This window comes from Natator depressus, chromosome 5 (genome assembly GCF_965152275.1).
Source record: "Natator depressus isolate rNatDep1 chromosome 5, rNatDep2.hap1, whole genome shotgun sequence".
Classification (NCBI taxonomy): Eukaryota; Metazoa; Chordata; order Testudines; family Cheloniidae; genus Natator; species Natator depressus.
The window spans coordinates 29533595-29557069 of NC_134238.1; the positions used below are offsets into that span (position 1 = coordinate 29533595).

At 41.0% G+C, this 23475-nt stretch overlaps 1 protein-coding gene across 2 annotated transcripts in view; it reads left to right on the forward strand.

Moving 5' to 3' along the window:
- Positions 1-23475, forward strand: part of ZNF131 (zinc finger protein 131) — a 39601-nt gene that overhangs the window by 12923 nt on the left and 3203 nt on the right. Inside the window, exons 2-7 of one of the 2 annotated variants that reach the window (XM_074953926.1) lie at positions 1101-1239; positions 2238-2339; positions 2906-3050; positions 6839-7202; positions 7305-7527; positions 16905-17035. In XM_074953926.1, the coding sequence (XP_074810027.1) occupies positions 1116-1239; positions 2238-2339; positions 2906-3050; positions 6839-7202; positions 7305-7527; positions 16905-17035 (1089 nt within the window). In that variant the 5' untranslated portion in view covers positions 1101-1115. Of the gene's footprint in view, positions 1-1100; positions 1240-2237; positions 2340-2905; positions 3051-6838; positions 7528-16904; positions 17036-23475 lie in introns of both variants that reach the window. The other variant, XM_074953925.1, reaches the window with a different exon arrangement.

Below are 23475 nucleotides of genomic sequence, written 5' to 3' on the forward strand. Positions count from 1 at the left end.
ATTTCTGCTTAAATAGAGCCTTAAGGGACTTAAGAAGGAGAGTCTCCTGTCAGATTCACCTGGTTGAATTGAGCACAAGGATTTTATACTTCTAACATATGAAGAGCTCCTATTGACCTCTGTGTGAGAGCCACACCTGTAGGGGGAATAGAACATCAGAGATGGGTACTGCCATGCAGATCTGAACTTCAGCAAAATTCTTCTTTATTTGAGTGAAATGCTTGCAGTTGTAATTATCTGGACTGTCTCTCCAAAGGTATTAACGCATACCCAGCAGATTAACATCCGTTGTCCATGTTTTAGGGTAGATTTTCATGATTTTTTTTCTGGTGGTAATCTCTTAAAGTCAAAAACTTTCACAGCCCTCTTCCACTTACTATAAAAGTATCAGATAAGCCTGTATGATTTATTTGTGTGTGTGTTTTGAGAGGTTGACAGCGACTAGTCGATCCTGAAGGGAAAGGTTGTACGGGAACTAGTGGAGTGAGATTTTCTTTGCTTTAGATAGTAACAAAATTTTCACTCCTTTGCAACTCCCCTGAACTCATAGGTGAAGAAATACTTCCTTGGTGGATACCTACTTCCTTCATTCCTCTACCTTCTTTAAACATCTTCTCTTCACTGAATAGAAAATTAACTTAATCTGTGGGAGTATTGAAGAGCCATTCTGTCATCAAATGGGTTAGCAGCGTTCCTCAAAGTAACCGTATCAAGATGCTGATATTATCTTGCCAAATTTTTGTTGAAATTGCAATAATTAGTTATGTTTCCACCATTTCTGATTGCTTTGAGGGAGGCAAAATTCTTTCTAATTTATAGAATAAAGAAGTAGGCTGGCAAAAATTTTAGTCTCTGTGTATAATAAAGCCATGTTTCTTTTTTGTTTTACTCTAGTACCTCCTGTTAGCTAAATTGAGGTACACCTATTGTTGATCTAATTTAGTATAGTTATTAACAATCACATTACTCTATTTCATGGCCCTTTTTTAAACGCTGAATTTAATTAAAGCATTATGCTAATTAGTTTTTTTGTATGGCGTACTGAAGATGTTAAACATTGAGTACTGCAGTATTCTTACTTCATTAATAATCTTTTGTAGACTAGTCCATTCACTATGGAAGCTGAAGAAACGATGGAATGCATTCAAGAATTCCCAGAACATTATAAAGTTATTTTGGACAGACTGAATGAACAGCGTGAGCAGGATCAATTTACAGACATCACTCTGATTGTAGATGGTACGTACTATCATACCAAATTAGCTGATACACAGATACTTTGGAATTCTTCATTTTGATTGCCATAGGTCAGACAACTGAAAATAAAGAATCAATGTATTTTATTCTCAATCTGGGCAGAACACAAACTAATGTCTTCCAGTTTTATATAGAAGTACTACAAATTCCAAGAAGACTTTCATCCTGAATGACGTAGAAGATGGAACCTTTCCCTAATTTTCAGATGTTATGCTGAAATAATCAGCAGCATTAAATAATAGTGGTGTTTGTTTACTAGTGTTCACGGCAAAACAGAAATTCAAAATTGAATTTCTTAATGCTTTGTCTAAACCAGCCTAGGCAAGAAGACTTACGCTCACCATCAGCAGATGTAGATAGAACGGGGGAAATAGCAAAGCTCTTGTGACCTCATTTCCCTTCTTAAAAAGGACAGTCTGTTTGAACTCAGTTCTTTTCCTGTCCCTACCAGGTGGAGATAATTCTCTGTTACCAAAGAACTAAGACTTTTTTGTTTTGTTTTTTTCTATCATCTTTCTTTTGGTGAATTCCCTGCCTATAGCCCAGTCCTTTTCTATTAGGATTAGGGCTTTATAGTGAAGTATTCAGTTTAGGGTTTTTTCCTTGTCCCCCCACCCTCCACACCCCTTTTTCACTCACCTGAGCACTCTGAAGGGAGGAGACTGCCTAGCTTTGGTGTGTTTGGCCTCTTAGTTACCAAGCAAAAATGGTCCCACATGTAAACAGTCCTTTTGGTTTTGATGTATCCTAATACTCATCATTCATACCTACATACTCTGGTAATTGGAACCAGAAGTGAAGGCCCAGGAAAATGTCTGCAGTAGCATGCCATGCATCAGAGGGCAGGCTCAGATTGCGCTCTGCTACAATGTCTTCATGTACTGAATTCTACAGCTTCCTTTATTCTGAACCCATTAGCATCTAGCATGAACGAGTGTATGTTGACTTAAAACATTTGATTTTTATCTCTTTCCTTTAAGGTCACCATTTCAAAGCTCATAAGGCTGTCCTTGCTGCCTGCAGCCAGTTCTTCTACAAATTCTTCCAAGATTTCACTCAGGAGCCGTTGGTAGAGATAGAAGGTAACCTGTTGATATGACTTGTATGACCAAAATACTTATATTTCTGTAATGTTAGTGATACAGATTGATATGCGGGCTTTAGTGGTACTAATCTCCTTGTCAAGACCTAGCTCCATGGTGGTTGTGAGGTAGCTAATGCCACCAGAAGGCAGCTTCTTTCAAAGATAACATCTGAAGGAACAATTTTGAGTAGAGGCTTTTTTCAGTGGCAGTAAACACACGATGGAGACTGCTGTCTCTCTCTAAACTTCAGTACTAGCCACTTTAGCAGAAGGGGACTAGCAGCCTTTCCAGTGATGAAGATGATATGTTTTATATTATGGGACACATAGTTCTACTATTAAAACATGGCACAAACCTGAAGAAGCTGCATGCAGCAGTAGACTTTCTAAAGCCTATGAGAACATCTCATGAAGGTGATCTGCAAAAGCCAATAAGCAGGACATTGTGAACAAAAATCTAAATGGTGAAAGATTTGTAAGCAAAATTTACTACTTATACTTGTAAAATGTAACAACTAAAATCTGAAGAATTGCAAAAAAAAATGTATATTTTCTTCTAAACAGGTGTAAGTAATATGGCATTTCGACACTTAATTGAGTTCACCTACACAGCAAAATTAATGGTCCAAGGTGAAGAAGAAGCAAATGATGTTTGGAAAGCAGCTGAGTATCTACAGATGTTAGAAGCCATTAAAGCACTTGAAATCAGGTAAGCATGCAGATTTTTCATTCATCTTCTAGAAACATGGAATACATTATCTGAGGAAGATTCTTGCCAGGCTTGGTTATCAATATTGTGCGGAGCTGTTTCTTCTCCTCCTGGAACCTGAGTAGTAGCTGTAGAGTCCTCATCCACTTCTTCTTCCCAAAGTCTGTAGTCTCCTCCAATGAGAGTGGGATGGAAACCATAAAGGGTAAAATTGAGCCTCAAACTCTGTGTGCTGGAACTTAGTGTCAGGGGACATGGCTTGCAAGCCTGAGCAGATGTGAGAAAAACAGAGCACAACCCTTGGGTGCCTTTCCCTTCTCACTGCTCTCGGGAGGACCTTCTCTGCCTTCCCATTCTTGGAGTTCTGCTGTAATCTTCCCTTTAGCTATGCACTTTCTCTCTCCCTATGAGAAGGAAGCCCATGACAGCCACCCCTACTTCCCATTCTGGAATTCACACAGGAGTTTCTGCAAGCGTGAGGAACATGAGGGGCAGCTGCTGTTTCTTTCCTATCCCCTCACAAGGGCCTTTTCCTCACCAGATAACATGTTCCTTAACATTCAGCATAGTGGAGAGCAGACATAGGCCTATAGTACTTACAGTAGTAGTATAGACTTACTGTATTACTTTGCTTTATTTAAAAAAAAAAAAAAAAAAAGCTTGGTGACACTGCATACTAGAAGCAGGGTTTTCAATATCAATATTTATTTTAAAATATTTGCCCTATGCTTAAACTTTGCTGCCAATAAATATAGGGAAAAAGTATGGTCTTGTGGTAGTAGCAGGGACTGGAATCAAGACTGCACAACTTCATTCTTGGATTGAAAAGACATGATGAGGATAAAAATACACATTTAAAAAAAGGGCAAAAAAGTTACTTATTGCAAATAGCTGCCGAGTTTATTCACACTGAAAAAAGTATAAAGCTAATATCACTACAGCTAAACCACAGAGTTATGAACACCACAGTTATGAACTGACCAGTCAACTACACACCTCATTTGGAACCAGAAGTATGCAATCAGGCAGCAGCAGAAACCAAAAAAAAAGCAAATACAGTACTGTGTTAAGCGTAAACTAATAAAGGGAAATTAGCATTTTTGTTCTGCATAGTAAAGTTTCAATGCTGTATTAAGTCAATGGTCAGTTGTAAACTTTTGAAAGAACAACCAGAACATTTTGTTCAGTTACAAACATTTCAGAGTTATGAACAACCTCCATTCCCAAGATGTTTGTCACTCTGAGGTTCTACTGTATTTACAGTTCCTCTGCTTATTACAATCCTCTCAGCTTGGAAAATGGAGAGAGTACAGTTTTATTTAAGGCCAGTTTCAGGATCTAAGGCACTAATGTAATGTTACAATAATTTGGGTTGCTAAAGTTGCAAGGAAATAACTATTTGCTTTAAAAAAACAAAAAACTTGTTTAGTAGTTTTTCGAAATATTTTAATTCATCTTGGATTTAGTTTCTCCAAAAATAAGCTTTTTACAACATTTTGGAGCTAAATTTAACTGGACAGTGTCCATTTAGTTTAGCTGTTTACCCATCTCTAAACAAGATGTTGAGGCAAAAAGTATATAATGCTACTAAAGCAGGGCAGAATTTTTCAGATGAAAATTTTTTTCGCTGAAAAATATAGATGAGGGATCGATTAAAAAATTTTGAAAAATCATATACATTTTGGCAAATTGTTCCAGCTAAAATAAAAAAAAAAAATTGGGACTGTTGAAACAAACCATTTCAACATCAAAAAGGAACATTTTGATTTTTCAGGCTACATTCACAAGGGCATTTAGGCCTATTGATGGAAGTGACATTGTACTCTTTATGCCATATATTCATTGGAGCAGGGATGGAACATGGATATTCCCCCTCCTCCCAGGTGAATGCCCTAACCACGGGGCTATTGGTTATAAGGACACCACCACCATCTCCTCCTCTGTTTTTTGAATTCCTTTGCATTTTATTAAAAAGGCCCAAAACAAAATGTTTCTGACGTCCAATTCAATGAAAATTCTGAAAACATTTTGGTTTTCATTCAACCTGAACTGATTTTTTTTCTGAATTTTCAGAATTGCCAAAAATCCATTATTCGCACAGTTCTAAATGTTACTATGAGCTAAACTCCTTTGGCTCAAATGGGAGGGGATTGTGGAGAGGGGATGCACAATGAGTTCCTTACCTCACAGATCTGCTAGAACCTGCATTTATTGAACTTCAAGTCATACTAAGAAGCTCCTATTTTCTCAGGCATTTCTAAGATATTGTTTTCAATTTTATATGGATTTTATTAGTTAAATGTTATATCAAATGAAGTGCATTTAGATTCTCAAATGAAATACGCTATATAAATGCATCATATTATGGTTTACGCCCTCATTAACATTTTATATAAAGGGGGAAGGGATAGATTGGCCTTCGTTCTTCACTACTCTGTAAGAGAGCTGGATACTCTTCCTTATCCTGGCTTCTTACTCGCAGGCTGGGCTGCCAGGAACTAGGATTGTGGTAAGGAAGTACCACTTTAACTCTCCACCATGCCAGCACTTACCCTATGTTATCCTTCTGTGGACTTGGAACCAGGACATAACCCCTCTCCTCCTGCCGCAACCAAAATAGTTGAATTGGTATGCAACTGAGTGTGGACCAGTCCTAGACACACACACATCTCACCCAGTTCCTATTTTGAGAACTAAAGTCCTTGAGCTGGCCCTTTGCATAGGGGTGAATTTCACATTTAGTGCTGGAAGGCTTCAGTGCTTCGGTATAGTACGATGGGTTTTGCACTACAGGCCTTGAAAACCAAATCCCACCACCACCATCTCCTGCTTGGTCCTTTTGGCTTCTCCACGTGTGTTCATCTACAGCAGCCTGATGTTCCTGGTATCCAACACCTTTACTCATGGCCCTGGACTGAGCGGGGTGTAGTTTTTCACAAACATCTTACCAGTTGCAGTGTTTTCTTCTCCTTTGGGACAGAATGCATGAAATACGCGCACAACAGTAGTTCTCGTTAAAAGATGACTTATTAAAATAGAGAGAAAAGTGGAATTACAGTGTTTGCTCAATATCTCTAGATTTACACTTCATATAACCTAAACTAGATAAGGCATTCTCAGCTCAGTTACAGAGGAGATGGACAATCTTTTATGTTTAAAGACAGCTCTCTTTTCTTACCACTCTGTTAGAGACTCAACCCCACGTTGTCTCCAAAGACAGACAGACAGTGAGTTCCCTCACCTCTCTTTCACATATGTGGTCCTGGGGTTGGTTCATTGCCATATCATGTGAGGTGGTCACCTTTTTTCCATTTCCTCCACTGGAGTTTCTCTCCTCTGAAGCCTCAAGTGCAGCATTTTCCAGGGTCTGTGAGTTTCTGTCTAACCAGTGAGGCTGGTTGGTTTTTGATGGGCCTGTCCATTCATTGTTCTTGCAGATAGGTATTAGATCAGTCCAGAGTGGGTGGAGTATTTAAAATCTAAAACAAAACTTTGGTCATCTCACTTTGTTATAAAATAGGGGCAGCGGTCGAGATTCTCCATCCCAGGCCACACTCCATTAGCCTTGATGGTTCAGCAGTAAAGAGTATGGATTAAGGATTAATGCGTTCCTGAATCTACAGTGTAGCCATCTGCATGGTGTTTCAGAACATGCATTCTCTTCAAACACTTTATTACTGATTTATTACCTATTTTGAATGATCTCATGTGTAAATTCAGTATATTGCAGGAATTATTATGTAGGTGGTTTTGGATCCTTACTATGTTCTATTACACACACTTTACAGGAACAAAGAAAATTCAGCACCACTAGAATCAAATAAAACACAAGGTAAAAATAAAACCAAAAAGAGGAAGATAGCCGAAACCTCCAATGTCATCACAGAAACACTGCCATCTGCAGAATCAGAGCCTGTTGAAATTGAGGTGGAGATTGCTGAAGGGACAATTGAAGTGGAAGATGATAGCATTGAAACCCTGGAAGAAGTAGCTTCTGCGGAACAGTCTATAAAGTATATACAGACTACGGATACGTCAGATGAGTCTGCTTTGGCTCTTTTGGCAGATATCACCAGCAAGTACCGTCAGGGGGAAAGAAAATGCCAGATCCAAGAAGAAGGTGACAATGCAACTGATCCTACATGCAAACAGGTAGAAGGTATTGAAATTGTGGAACTTCAGCTGTCACACATGAACAATTTATTCCACTGTGAGAAATGTAACCGTTCGTTTAAATTGTTTTACCATTTTAAGGAACACATGAAAACACACTCCACTGAGAGTTACAAATGTGACATATGCAATAAAAGGTACCTACGAGAGAGTGCCTTGAAACAGCACCTCACCTGTTACCACCTTGATGAAGGTGGAGCCAGCAAGAAGCAAAGACCTGGCAAAAAAATACACGTATGCCAGTACTGTGATAAACAGTTTGACCACTTTGGACATTTTAAAGAGCACCTTCGGAAACACACAGGTAAAGTTTCTGTATTTCAAGTATACATCTATTCCTTTGGTTTTGTGTTTGCCTGTTTTGTGGGACTGGGGGAAATAAGAGGGGTGTGTGTGCAAGATTTGTTGCAAGTATTTTTCTAAAGCTGTATAGCAGTGGTTCCCAAACTTGTTCCGGCACTTGTGCAGGGAAAGCCCCTGGCGGGCCAGGCCGGTTTGTTTACTTGCCGCATCCGCAGGTTCGGCTGATCGTGGCTCCCAGTGGCTGTGGTTCGCTGCTCCAGGCCAATGGGAGCCGCTAGAAGTGACAGCCAGTACGTCCTTCGTCCCGCACCACTTCCAGCGGCTCCCATTGGCCTGGAACAGCAAACCGCAGCCACTGGGAGCCGCCTTTGGCCGAACCTGCAGATAAACAAACGGCAGATAAACAAACTGGCCCGGCCCGCCATGGGCTTTCCCTGCACAAGCGGTGGAACAAGTTTGGGAACCACTGCTGTGTAGAATCGTGAGACTGAAGAAAGCTAGAAATGCTGGGCTTCCACTATGACAAAATGTGAACAATTTATTTACATAGCGGTGAATGTAGATCTTAATGAATGCAACTTACTTAAAATACTGACTCACGAATTTCACTTAGTCACTGAAAAAAAGCCTCCTAAAGAAATAAATGTGTTTTTAAATTTAGTATATTGTATTTGTTTCAAAAAAACAACATGCAAAGAGTGACACTCATCTGAAAAACAAGTATCCAATTCAGGAATAAACTTGTGGAACCAAATTAACTTCCAGTTCGTCAAACAAAGTGATATTCAGTAGAAAATTCATCTGAAAAAAATAAGTCCACTAAGCAAACCTACCACACTCTATCATAAACCAGCAGAAAATTCTTAAACAAATGCCTATTAATATAGTAGTTGGGTAAGCAAGTTATGCAAATATAGGCAACATACAGTAGAAAATTAACTCTTTTTTGACACTTAGTATGTGATTACTTAACCCTGTGGAGTTACACTGATTTTAAAAAACCCCTATGTGACTGAGATCAGAATAAACAACGAGGAGTACTTGTGGCACCTCGTTGTTTATAATAACAAGGTGTTGTTTATAACAACAAAATAACAAATTTATTTGGGCATAAGCTTTCGTGGGCTAAAACCCACTTTATCAGAGCTTATGCCCAAATATATTTGTTAGTCTCTAAGGTGCCACAAAGATTCCTCATGGTTTTTGCTGATACAGACTAACACGGCTACCACTCTGAAACCTGAGGTCAGAATGTTGCTTTTAGACTACGGTGGATCATTACAGGAGGTAACTTTTGCTTTTTAAATTACACTGTTTCATTTTTCCCCTCCTTATACAGAGATCATTAAGTACCTCTACCATGCTCTCTGTGGTCCTGCTGTAAAAAGAGTTACATTTTTATTACTTTACCATATTTGCAGTATTAAGCACCATACAAATACTTTATTAGCCCTGAGAACATGTGACAATTCGCATGGGCCCTGGTCCTTCAAACACTTAAGCATATTTGTCACTTTACCTAAATGAGTAGTCCAGTAACACGTTAGTGGGTAGATGTGGGGTAGCAGCACAGGTCTTCCAAGGCTACTATGCTAGGTTCTGAACTAAAACTTCTTTGCACCCATATGTGAGTTTCCTGGCCACTGGAGCAGTGGCCCTGCTCCTGTCTACTCACAACTAATGTAGAAAGGTTTTGGAAAAACCTCTTCCATGTCCAAGCAGTATAGAGAGGGCTTCCGTTGCACGCTCCATCTACACCCTTTTTGCCTCCACCCACTGCTGAGCAGAGACATCAGTGGGCTTGTGTAGGCCCCTGTGTAGTGTGGTAGATTTCATCCATTATGACCAAGCTATGTATAAACTTATTATAGGTTTCTCTCTTAGAAAATGTTCATGACAGCTTTAAGGACAATATTTGGTCAGATTGCCAAAGTAGCTGGTATGTCGTTACGCCTAGTTTGGTGTTCCAACAAAAGGGCTTAGTTTAAGGCCATTATACTGCAAGTATGTAGAAGGCAATTCCCATTTATTAATTGCTGCCATATCTTTTTGAATTGTTTCACATTTATGAAATAATTATTAGAAGGAAAGCAAAGCTGGAATGTAAAAAAGAGGCAAACAAAGTAAAAGTAGTCAAAACCTTTATGTACGTTGGGCTCAACTGGATAGTAGCACTCCACTATTATTGTTCATTGAGATTGAGTTCATTGAGTGAAAAGACCCCCATTGATTTCAGTCATCTTTGGATCAGGCCTAGTATTTGGAGAGTACAGTGTGGCACATACTGTAAAAACTGAATTTGAAGCAGAAGATATAATTTTCTCCCCAAGTATTTAACACTAATAATGTTGTGCATTAACAATGACAAGATAAAAGCATATATAATCAAGTGACAAATTGACTTCAGTTGTTACAAATTAACAAATTTCCAATTAGTACTAATAACTGCATACAACTTAATAATAGAAAAAGCTTTTCCTTTCTAGCTAAAGTTATAAGGCCAGCCATCAGCTGTCTTTGTCATAAGCTTCTAGAATGTGCTCTGTGTCTCTAAACCTAAATTGTTTTTGTTCAGATTAATCCTGTGAAGTACTAACTTCCAAAATTGTCATCGTAACTTACCAGACCAGGAAAAAGAATCCACTCCCTCATCTCCTCTTTTATCATGATTTCTGATAATAAAGAGAAAACAATGAAATTTCAGTTGCCCATCATAAATTGCAATGGAGTAGAATTTTACTGAGCTAAATTAAAGCAATAGATGTATGTATAGTTGGGCTAGTTTGGTATTACTCAGAATAAGAACAGTAGTTATTTATTTGGATGAAAAAATATAGCGCTTGTAACTAAGAGCAATTAACTCATTATATTTGCCTAAACATGATCTTGTGGCAAAACATTGGGGTCAGCTAACAAAAGGAGGGACTGAACACCTACAACTCTTACTGCCTTTACTGGGAATTATGGATGCTCAATGTCTCTCAGCATTGGGGTCTTTCTGAATTTTTAACAAAATAAAATTGGTGGGCGTCTCTAAATCAGTTTATCAGTTGATTAACAAATGATATTACATTCAGTGCATCTGACTATTTAAGATTGAAAGAACTTTTTGGAGGTTTTTTTTTTTTTTTTTTAGGACTTAGACTATTTGAAAAAACTAAAAGAAATTTTTAAATGAGCCTCTTTATATCCTATATCTATGTACAATAGCCTTCTAAAGGATTTTTATATATAAAACACCCCATAATTTCTAATGCTAATAATTGGGTAGGGCAAAAAAGTTAATGCACAAAATTGGGAAGGAAAGAAAGATAATGCACAAAAATAGGAAATGAGATTCAGAGAAGCTTTATAAACTTCTAATCATGGTGAAAATATTAAAGGCAAAAAATAATAGGTCCTGGAGAAGTACCAGCAGCTGACTTATTTTGCTTGCTCTGTGGCAGTGGTGGGCAACATGCGGCCCATGGGCCGCACGCAGGGCAATCGGTAATCCGCTGACGTGCCGCGAGACAGTGTTTACATTGACCATCCGCAGGCACGGCCGTCTGTAGCTCCCAGTGGCCACGGTTCGCCATTCTTGGCCAATGGAAGTTGTGGGAGGCGGCGGCCAGCACGTCCCTGCAGCCCGCACAGCTTCCTGCATCTCCCATTGGCCGGGAGCAGGGAGCTGCAGGTGGCCGTGCCGGCGGATGGTCAATGTAAACACTGTCCTGTGGCCCACCAGCAGATTACCCTGACAGGCCGCAGGTTGCCCACCACTGCTCTTTGGGGAAATAGATCATATTCAGGGAAAGCTGGTGGAGAGGCCTAATGATACTGTAACAAAAGTTAGACTTACTGAAGTACAATAATCAATTTCTGTTTCTACTTCAGTAGTGAATCTATATAGTAGTCATAGTTCACAAGGAGTACTCTGTCAAACCTGGGTAAGATTGTCCATAAAAGCATGTGGGGAAAACTGACATTTTGTGAAAACTTCAATTTAATATTCCTAGAAACTCTACTTTATAAATAGAGTCAGGTATGTTTATGAGAAATCCGAAATAACTGGGTTTACTAATAACTTTCCACTATCTAGACGTTATTTAAATATTAGTGCAGTAACTTATTGGTTAAAGATGCATTCCTTTGTATTTTGTAATCTTAAACAAACAAAAAGTCAATGTGTATAGCTACTTGCTTGGGTCAGTTTCGTCCTGGTGATGGACAAATATCAAGTGCTGACTGAAATCTATCGGCTGTCTTTGAATGAGAGCTGATTTGCTAAAGCTCAGTCTGGATACGACTAAAGTATGCTTGTGTGTTGGTTGAAGCAATAGAAAGAAATGACAGACAGTCATATTTACGGAAGTTTGGCCACTGTTTTTGTTACTGAGATTTTCAGCCCTGGGGATCGTGTTGACTCCTTGACTGTGCTTGGAGCTCCCGGTAGCAGCAATGAGCAAGAGCGCTGTTCTAGTTTCACATGACAAGCAGGTTGCAAACTTTTTAGGGGGGTGAGGGGGCATCAGACTTTGCCACAGTTGTCCATGATGATGTCATCTTGAGATTATTACTGCAATGTGCTGTACGTAAGAATATACCTGAAGACTGCTAAAGAACTTCCCAGCTATAATAGAATGAGACTGCCCACTTATTGAGCAGTGGTTTGCTCCGGACACACATGTAAATGAGTCCTGGATTCAGATTGGATTACTGATGAAGTTTAAAGTGTGGGTTTGGCCTGATTTGATTTTGGTCTTGGTCTCCACTCTGGGACTTACTCTCCTTTCCCACATATGCTCCTGACATTGCTTCCGCAAAGCCCAGAATTGTTGACCTGCAAGATTGATGGCAATTTGCTGCCAGGAAACTGCAGTGGAGCAGAGGTCCCCCGGTGCAGTCTTGGCACAGGGCCAAGGCATAAGTTATCGCTGACCCCCAACACATCCCCTACAATACATATAGCTCTTTGGGCTGAGGAGGAATAATGTGCAGATTGTTGGGGTCAGTTCCTTGTTTCTCTGGGGTTTCCAATCCCCCTGCATAAGAGACTATTTGGGCTAAAATTCATGTGCCCAACTCTTTGTGTCTACTGCCATTCTTGTCTAAAAATTAGAGATCCTGGGATTTGGATTGTATGTTGATGGTGAATAGATTCCAACAGTTCCTTTGAATTTTCTATGCTCATTAACATTTTACTCTTTAATATTTCACTATTTTTACTTAACGTTTTCCTTCTGATTATTTTTTACTGTGGTTCTCAATCTCATTTTCAAAAGTGAGTTAGGCACTCACTGGGACTTGCACGCCTAAGTCACGTAAGCGCTTTTGAAAATTTTTGCTGAGTGACTGACAGCCATTTAAATTTCAGTCCTAACTAGAATAACTACAAATGCTGTTGTACGTGACAATGTCTTATCCTCTTTGGAATTTTACTGAACAATTTGCTTCAGATATTATAGAATCATAGAAATGTAGGGCTGGAAGGGACCTGTGAGGATATCTAGTTCAGGGGTTCTCACACAAATTTTTTGGCAGCCCCAGAGTGTGGTGACCAACTCCTGCTGGTGGCTGGGCTCTGACAATTTTTCCTAAAATACTTTAGGAATAACAAATAAATATCGACATATACATATCCAAATCATTGTGATTTATTTATGTATGGTGGTTGTTTTTTTGAAGACTCAATAATAACAACAATGTGCAGTTTAGCCTCTGAGTGCAACCCCCCCATATAAATTAAAAACACTTTTTTTAATATATATTTAACACCATTATAAATGCTGGAGGCAAAGCGGGGTTTGGGGTGGAGGCTGACAGCTCGCGACTCCCCATGTAATAACCTCGTGACCCCCCTGAGGGGTGCCGACCCCCAGTTTGAGAACCCCTGCTGTATTCTTTCCTGGATCTAAACAGAATAGAAACACAAATAAGGTGCTTTGTCTTTTTTGTTGTTTTGTGTTGCCTTTTTTGGTTGCTTATTATTTTTAGACTTGCTAGCTAGTAAGTCCGCTGCTGTGAAAAATGATATTAACAAACATACAAATCTAACTTTTTCACAGCAGACTTACTCAGCCCTGGCAAGCCCGGGGACAAATTAAGCCCTGGATCGGGAGGTGGATAGGAAGGCACTGGGGGCCGGGACAATGGAGGGATGGATGGGAGGACGGGGGAGGCAGCAGGTGCCAGGGGTAATGGAGGGGTGAGCCCTTGGCAAGCACCTGCTGCCATGGGGCTGGGGTTGGGGGCCGAGCCTGAACCCGAAGCCCCGTGGCCAGATCCTGGGGCCTGATCCCGAAGCCCTGCAACTAGATCCAGGGCCAAGCCTAAAGCCCTGTGACTGGATCCCAGGGCTGGGGCCGAGCCCGAAGCCCTGCTATCAGGAGACAGAGCCTGCCACCACATGGCTGAAACCCGGGGACAGAGAAGACAGCAGGGGCCAGATGAGATAGGGGAGGTGAGCCCAGGGTTTGAGCCCATTGCCAAGGCGAAGGATGAAACCTGAAACCCCACAGATGGAGTCTGGGGCCTGCAGCAGAGTCAGAGGCCCCTGGCCAGAGCCCAAAGCCCCAAGGATGAAGCCCGAGCCCACTGCTCCTAGGAAGATGAGGAACTTGCCATCTGCCTGCTCCTCCAGAGCTTGTGTCTCTGGGGGGGGGGCAGGGCCCAAAGCCCTGCTGGCAGCCGTGGGGGAGGGGCCACTGCTTTTCTCCCACCCCTGCAATCATCACTCAGGAGGCTGTGGCCACAAGAAAAGTTGCTGGTGGACAGATGCAGTGGCCATATTTGAGAAACATTCTAGTTTGGGGGTGGCCAACCTGAGCCTGAGAAGGAGCTAGAATTTACCAGTGTACATTACCAAAGAGCCACAGTAATACATTAGCAGCCTCCCATAAGCTCCCCCACCCCCGCTCCGAGCACCTCCCACCCACCAGCAGCCCCGCTGATCAGTGCCTCCCCATCCCTCCCCGATCAACTGTTTCGTGGCGTGCAGGAGGCTGGAGTGGAGGGGAGCGAGGGCACTGCAGGCTCGGGAGGGGACGGGAAGGGGTGGAGTGGGGGCAGGGCCTGTGGCAGAGCCAGGGGTTGAGCAGTGAGTACCACCTGCACATTGGAAAGTTGGCGCCTGTAGCTTCAGCCCTGGAGTCGTTGCCTATACAAGGAACCACATATTAACTTCTGAAGAGCCGCATGTGGCTCCGGAGCCACAGGTTAGCCACCCCTGCTCTAGTTCATCCTCCAGCACTGAGGCAGGATCAAGTAAACCTAAACCTTCCTCAACAGGTGTTTGCCTAATCTGTTCTTAAAAACTTCCAATGACAAAGATTCCACAACCTCCCTTGGAAGTCTATTCCAGAATTTAACTATCCTTGTAGTTAGAAATTTTTTTCCTAATATCTATCCTAAATTTCCCTTGCTTCAGATAAATCCCATTACTTCTCCAGGTCCACTAAAGATAGAACAAGAACAATTGATCACTGTCCTCTATATCAATATTTCTCAATGACCAGTCCGTGGACTGGCACCGGTCCCTGAGATTTCCCTGACACAGTTTAGGAAGGCAACAAGCCAGTGCTTGGTATCAAAAAGGTTGAGAAACACTGCTCTGTGGAAGAGCTGTCAACTTATTTGAAGACTGTTATCAGGTTCTCAGTCTTCTTTTCTCAAGTCTAAACATGCTCAGTTATTTTAGCCTTTCCTCACAGGTCAGGTTTTCTAAACCTTTTATCATTTTTGTTGCTCTCCTCTGGGTTCTCTCCAATTTGTCCACATCTTTCCTAAAGGGTGTTGCTCAGAACTGGACACACTACTCTAGCTGAGGCCTCAGTGGTGCTGAGTGGAGTGGAACAATTACTTCCCATGTCTTAGGTACGACTCTCCTATTAATACACCCCAGAATGATGATGATCTTCACAACTGCATCATGTTGTTGGCTCGTATTCAATTTGTATGCACCATAAACCCCAGGTCCTTTTTAGCAGTACTGCTGCTAATGAATTATTCCCCAATTTGTATTTGTGCATTTGATTTTTCCTTCCAAGTGCAATAATATGCACTCCCCTTTGTTGATTTCATACCAATTCTCTATTTGTCAGGGTCGTTTTGAATTCTAATTCCATTCTCCAAAGTGCTAGCAACCCCTCTCAGCTTGGTGTCATCTGCAGATTTTATAAACATACTCTCCCCACCATTATCTAACTTATGAATGAAAATACTGAATAGTCCCACTCCTAGGATATAAGCTCCTGCATGACCCCACTAGATACATCCTTCCAGTTTGACAGTGAATCATTGAAAACTAGACTTTGTCAGCAAGTGTTATGGGTGGATTATCTCTTGAATTTCAGAAAATACCTTCTTATTTTATTTTTAAAACGTTCCACTTTTTAACTTCATTTCATGCATATAATTTCATTTCTGTATGATGAAAGAGACAAATAGGAATTCCTGATTTTTACTTTCATTGAGACTGATGTTCTTTTTATACCTCAATCCTAGCTTCTCTAATTTTTTTTATCCTTTTCATGCTGAATAAAACAGCCATCTTTTGAATCTCTCCTGCTGTGCAAGTCTCTAATCATGTTTTTATTCACTGCTTCTCACTGGACTTTTTTTCTGCTGTATCTGGTTGGAAATGAGCTGACCAAACTGTAGGTAACATTGAAGGTTAGGATGACCCATTGTGGAATTTGTTGCTCTTGTTGTTTTCTCCCCCTCCGCCCCCCAAATGGTCTCTGCTGCCTTCTCAGTGTATCTTATGGTCTTATTTTCTGATTATCGCTGCATGTTGAGAGATGTCACTCAGTGAACTGCCCATGACAGCAGCTATATCTCTTTCCTGGAAGGTTTCAACTAACTTTTAGGAGGATCCATACTGACTTCCTGTAACTCTAAAACAAAAAATAGTCTTCACAGTTCTTGGTACATGATGAATATTTCTATATGTTAAACTGGACATGAGTGAGTAATGCAGAGCTCTAGTCATTGCTCTAGTCATTAGTTCCAGTCATTGCTTGTATTTCATCTCAGCAAATCAAGATAATACTTGAATGTAACCAAGCTCTTATCAAAAATGAGTTTTTCATGAAACTAAAGATTCCATTTAAAATGTAATCAGCAGTTATGTCAAAATCATCATAGCTCCCAGCTGTGGAAAAATTAATCTACTCAACCATTGTTTTCTCTGCCCTTTTGGTTTCTATATAAAATGTATTAAATGAAGTGGCTGTTTCTATTGGAACAATCCCAGTGACTGCCTCTTTAAAAGATTATATCCAAATCTTTAAATTATATTTACCAAGTTACTAAAATCTATATACACAACAAAAAACCAACTCCAGTAGAATTGATTTGTTTTCCTATACCTCCATAAATTCTTATCTGTCTTAACAGGTGAAAAACCATTTGAATGTCCAAATTGCCATGAACGTTTTGCTAGAAATAGCACACTCAAATGTCATTTGACAGCCTGTCAATCCGGTGCTGGAGCTAAAAAGGGAAGAAAGAAGCTGTATGAATGTCAGGTATGTAATGGAAGCAACAGGAGGAGAGAGTCTTGGTGGGGGGGGGAGGGGAAATTTAAAAAACTGTTGGATGCCAAGTAATTTTATTTTTAAAATTACTAAAATTGTTTAGTTTAGCGAAGTAAGAAATGGTAGGCATTGTTTCTCTTACTGCCAACAGAAGGGTGTGGCTCCACTGTTTAAGTCACAGGAGTTTTTACATACCTTAGTGGATACCATTCATAAGACCAAGACAAGCCATCACAGTTATTAACCATGGATCTTTTATTATTAAAGAAAGGAAAAGAAAACATTAAATAACTCACATGACCGAACACAACTGATAAACTGGTTACTTCCATTACAATGTCTACAGTATGTCTCTCTGTAGAGACCTTTTAACAAAGATTATGTCCTTGAGAGTGAACCACTTCTGGGGGGTGCTTTTTCTCTTGGTAAGTTAAGACCCATGTATATTGTTTCGCAGAACTATTTTAAATGCATTGATGATATCATTAAATAGGCAAAAGAATTTTATTTCAGTGCTTGCAGACTTTTTGATTATTAATAAATAACCAGCCCGTTTATAGTTGGTAAAGTAAGCAATCTTAACTACATCCTAGGAAATAAAAAAAAGTATTTAAATCAGTTACTTAGAATAAGCCATTTAAGGAGTTGTTTGAAAACAAGCCAGTTATGAATGTTAAGGATCCTAAATCCAGTTGAATCCCACTGTTTCATCTCCTATTCAGGAATACATGGTATAAACATTTGATTAATGTGAGAAACTGCTAGTATTTTAAGTTACAACAGCATTTCAGTATTCCAACAAAATCATCATACGAGTTTTAAATTAAATCCTTTGACAGTTTCTTAGTTAACTTCCTCTCACCAATTCACACTGAATTCTTGGGGAGCTTTTCCTTGGGTTGGTTTCATCTTTACTCCTGAGGGCGTTCTGAGCCAAAAAATTAAAAATTCTCACAATATTTTAAAATTCTGCAAATTTTATTTGTCAAATAAATGTGGAGGCTCCAGCATAGAATTGGGGAGCATTGGCCACTGGCTGCACAGAGATGGGAATCACCCTGCATCACCCCGCAGGACACCCACTCAGTGGTGAGGCTGCACCCAGCCCTGACGCAGCGCAAGGACTGGGCCTGCCCCAGAAACACCCCAGTGTCCTGCCCTTCTGCACCAGGTGCACCAGGTGTGGTGCAGGCAGGCTCAGCAAGGCAGGATCCAAATGTGGAGGGGCTTAGTTTGGAGAGATCCAAGTGTGGGTTGAGAGGGTTCTGTGTGTGGCAATCTGGGTGCAGGCAGCTCAGTGTTACGGGAGAAATCTGGATTCACAGGAGCTTGTTGAGGGGTTCTGGATGCAATGGTAATGGAACTCTGCAGGGGGGTTGGGCTCATCAAGGGGGGTCTGGGTGTGAGGGGGATGGAGTTTGGCAGGGGTGTCTGGGTGTGGTGGGCTCAGTGGGCAGAGGTCCAGATCCAGGAGAAGTGGGGCTCAATGGGGTGGGGATCCAGGTACAGCTGGTTGGGACTTGGTGGGGTGGGGATCTGGGTCCAGGTGCAGGAGAGTGGGACTCATCGGGGGGCTTCTAAGTGCGAGGGGTTGAGGCTCCGCAGGAGGGTCTGGGTGGATGGGGGAGCAGCTCCCTGTAACAGGGATCCTGCAGCTGAGGAGCAATGGGCGCAGGAAGTGGGCAGGGGGAGTTTGCAGAACTTTCTGCTGCTGGGGGAGAAATCTGAGGGTGGGTCTAACCCAGCCCTAGACACCGTGCAGGGGAAGAGGAAGTCCTGTCCTCCCTAGCCCTGCTGGGAATAGTAGGTGAGCTCGGCACAGGGTAGGAGCCAGCAGTTGGTTCTTCCCCAGTCCTGGTCCCTGCCCCACAGTGATTTGTCTCTCTGCCGGCTGGACACGGAACATACTGCTGGGGAGGATCGCATGACTGCTCTTGTGGCTTTCCCAGCAGAAAGTCATTTTTCTGCGGAGAAGCAAAGAAATCTGTGGGGGACATAAATTCTGAGCATGCGCAGTGGCGCAGAATTCCCCCAGGAGTACATCTTGAATCTTCTCTGTTTTTCTTATTTGTGGGTGGCAGCTTCCTTGTGGAGTACACTGCTGTGCTTGAGTAGGGTAACCGGTGGGATGTGAGGGCTGCTCACTTCCGAGTGTTTGGAGCACTTTGGAGTGCTCTTCTTTCTATTTCTACAAAATTATAGTAGAAAACTCCTCTTTCGGACTTGTTTAGATTCAAGATTGGTTGCTGTCACCCTTTGATTGGTTTGATGCCTTCATTAATGGCTTAGGTGACACATTCAGCTCCTGAATATGCAATGTTTCTTTAATTGCCTTTGTTCTTCTTGTGGTGGAAAAGTCAGGTAACTTTTTTTTAAATTTAGTTTTGTCTTTTCAGTCAGTCCATTTTCGCAGAGATTTCAATTTTTTTTTAAGAGTTAGCCCGGAAATGAAATTCTATTTTTGAAATGTCCAAACACTCCTGTTCTTTGTATACGAGTTTTTAGTCCTCAAAACAGATTTTAAAATTAAATAACTTTTAGAATATCTTGAACTTGAGTTTTGACCCTATCTGACAAGTTTTGGAATGATTATTTTCTTTTCCTGCATTAGGTAAGGGTTTGCTTGTGCACTGCTATAAATTAGTTCCCTAATAATATAAACATTCTATACTTAAATGGTTTCTTACATTAGCAATTAATTTAGCATCAAATAACCTTGCTATATTTCTATATAAAACATCTTACTCTTCTACTCCTGGTGGAATTCTGTGCCAAAAAATTAAAAATTCTGCGCACAATATTTTAAAATTCTGCATATTTTATTTGTCAAAATAACATAATATAATCACACCAATTTCAATTACTTTTGGTCATTTATTTCAAAATACCTGTCAGTAAGTATGTCTGTAACAATGCAGACAACAAAAAAGATTCAAAAAATGTTTTTTGACAAATAGATTCCTTACTAGGCATATTAATACAGAACTCTGAGTAATAATTTATTTAAACTACAATACAGAATTGTATTTCCCACACCCTTCAGAAGTAGTGCAAAGTCTTGGGGGAGTCAGGGTAATGGAGGGGTAACGGAGAGAAGTAAATTGCTGGGAAGGAGCCTGGGTGTGAACTTGGAGAGCTGTTCAGTATGTGTGGGAAAAGTATGGAACAAGTTTTTTTGGAGGGGTGGGGTGGAGAGAGATTGTTAGGGAGCTTCCCCCCATGCAGACCCTGGCTGACCTCTAGCCTCTCCCATTCAGTCAGGCACATCTGCCCCCATCACCATGTGTGTCTGTGCCCTCACCCAGTCACTCCACTGTCCCTATGTAGTTCTTCCACACCTCCCCCTGTGTCTCTGCATCTCCCTCCCCCTGTGGTCCTGTGCTTCCACTCCCATTCAGCTGCTGCCCGAGTCTGTCCTCCCCCACTAACCCTTATGAGCCCCTGTCTGAGCACACCCAGCACCCCACAGCCCCTGTCTCCTGACCTGACCTGACAAGCGCTGCAAAGGCAGCTCTCTCTCTCTCTTCCCTCGCTGGCAGGTAGCTGCAACTTTGTTCTATCCCCACAGCACTCTCTGGTGGGCAAAAGGCAGAACTGCAAAAGTTATTTTCTGGGCGCTGCTGCTGTTCTTGAACCACATTGCCCTCGGTTGGGCAAAAGGCGGAACTGCAGCAACATTTTGGCAGAAGCTTTTTTCTGCGCAAAACATTGGAAATCTGCAGGGCTCATTAAATGTGCGCGTGCGCAGTGGCGCAGATTTCCCCCAGGGGTACTATTCCTATAACAATGATATCAGGCAGTTACTGTATGAAAACTTTCATTTAAATACAAAATATTTGTAATCTGGAAAAAAGATGCTTATGCTGTCTTAAGAAACAAGGAAGGCTTTCATCTTTTAAGTGGAATGATGAGTTGGAAGTATTCAGTATTTTCTATAAAACGCTTCCTAATATACATGTTCTCCAGGTTTAAAGAGTGGAGACTTTAGTGTGTTTACAAAAGAAATCAGTTTGAGTAAGGCAGTTTCTTGAATACCTTGTGTGAGTTTAAACGCAGGTTTTTCTTTGAAAAGAGGGGTGGGGAGAGCTGGTATAGGCTCACTTTACAACCTAGATTTATGGCTCTTATAACACACCTTACATTCCTTTTTACAATTCAGTTTCTTCCTAAAAGTGTGTTTGAGGTTTGTCTGCTTGACGTTTGCTTGTCCTTGAGAGACAGAAGCAGAAACCCTCTGGAATTTCTTTGATTAGGTTTAACGTTTGGTAATATGCCTAGCTAAATGTATGTATTTGTTGTATTTCCAAGCATCCTGGCTATAACATTCTAGTAGCTATAGCTTAATGTTCAGTACATGTACAAACCAACTTTGTAACAACTTAATAAAAATAAGTTTTATAATAATTTTATTAATATTTTTGCATCAATATTGAGTTCTCACCCCCCAGGTCTGAAAACAGTCACCTGGTTTGTGAGTTGACTGAGCTCAGAAGGTGGGGAAGGAAATGAGAGAGGGATAGCATATCTTAAAGAAGTACTGCAAGTAAAATGGATACAGGTGTCATGATATTCAGACAAGAAATGTCTAGATCCATAATAGTGTCATTTTAAAATGAGAGTACTAATAAGGAGCTTTGTAAAGATGTATTAATCATCACAACTCTCATGAGAGGTAGGCTAAGCATTACCCTTCTACTGAAGAAGAGGCAGAGAGATCAAGGCCCTGATCCATCGAACCAGGCCCTCTCCACTTAAGCACATGCCTCACTAAGTACTTGTAGAGTCCTGTTAAACTCATGAAATATTGTTGAACTTTTGTTGCTGTCCCTCCTGTTTTGCTGCTGTCCTCTTTAAACACACAGTTTACTGATTCATTGTCTACTGAGTCTTACCCATGTCACATAAACTTACAATAACCGCATATGCTATGTATGTGGCATAGGTAAAAATGCTGTTAGATATGCTCAAGGGTCTTAGCTACCCATCTGTATTACATATGGAAAAAAACACGATAAAGCACTCAAAAGTTAGGAAATGCCAGAATTAAGGTTGCCCATGCTATCTTAATGGGCCCCATATGCATTATGATGGTCTTGAATTACATGATCGCATAATTTTTCCACAGGATCCCTGCCTCATTCAGTGCATAAAATGATTGTTGCTCACTTAATGAGCAGCTATTCAATATTTAGTCTTCTCATTATCAGTGTTTGATACTAGACCTTATTTACTGCACACTATTCAAATAAACTGCTCTGAATATGAAATTAATACATTTCTTCATGGGGTTTTCTATGGTGTTCACCACTGCAGTATCTGAGTGCTTCCCAAATGTAAATCTATTTTACAACACCCATGTTAGGTGTGGGGGTTGTATTATCCCTATTTTACAGATGAGGAGCTGAGGAAAAGAAATTAAGGCCAAAAATATGATATCCATTAATTTTGGGTGCCCAATTTAAGACTACTAGGACCTCACTTTTCAGAGTATTCAGTGTTATACAGCATTTTAAATGTTCAAAGCACAGCTCCCGCTGACTTCAGCGGCAGCTCTGTGTGCTCAGCACTTCTGCAATCCATCTCCAGGATATCAAGCTGGGCACCCAGAAAGTGAGGAACACAGCGACCGCTCATGACTAGTCCTGTTTAAGTGACTTGCCCAGCATTTCATAGGAATGCTGGTGTAGTCAGGGTTAGGATCCAGTTCACAAAGGCAACATTAGACTGCCTTAGACCATCTTTTCTTTTACCTCAACCCCTGACTCATTCAGTATACACCTTCCAACTTCTATAACAGATAAGCTAGAGAGGTCCTACACACAACATTCTCCTGTACTATACGACCCAGACCAAGTCCATCCGTGGCACTAAATGAGGTTGGGGTCCTGTTGTAAAAATAGTGTGGGATGTAATTAAAGGCCATGTCATAATACATTTGAACACAGGAGCTGAATGAAGGTTGCTTGTGCAACCTTAACTCTGGCATGTCCTAACTTTTGAGTGCCTGACCTTTTTTTTGATAAATTGTGTCGCTGATTGCTTGGCCACTCTTTAGTTTGTTATGAAATCTATTCAAGAGCCCAAATAACCAATATCAGGCAGGTTTATTGGTAATAGCCAATAAGAGGCTAGTACAGGGAAAAGTTTCAGTATGATACCAGTCTCCAGGAAGCTATCTTGTGCAGCATTGTTCTATTCATCTTACATAGAAGGTGTGCTCCCAGAGTTACACCCCTAAAGCCGTCTTTTTATACCCTACATGGTTACAAGTAAAAGGTACTGTGTACATCAGTGATGGGAAACCTTTGGCCCGCGGGCCGCATGCAGCCCATCAGGGTAAGCTGCTTGCAGGCTGCGAGACATTTTGCTGACGTTGACTGTCTGCAGGCACGGCCCCCTGCAGCTTCAAGTGGCCACGGTTCGCTGTTCCC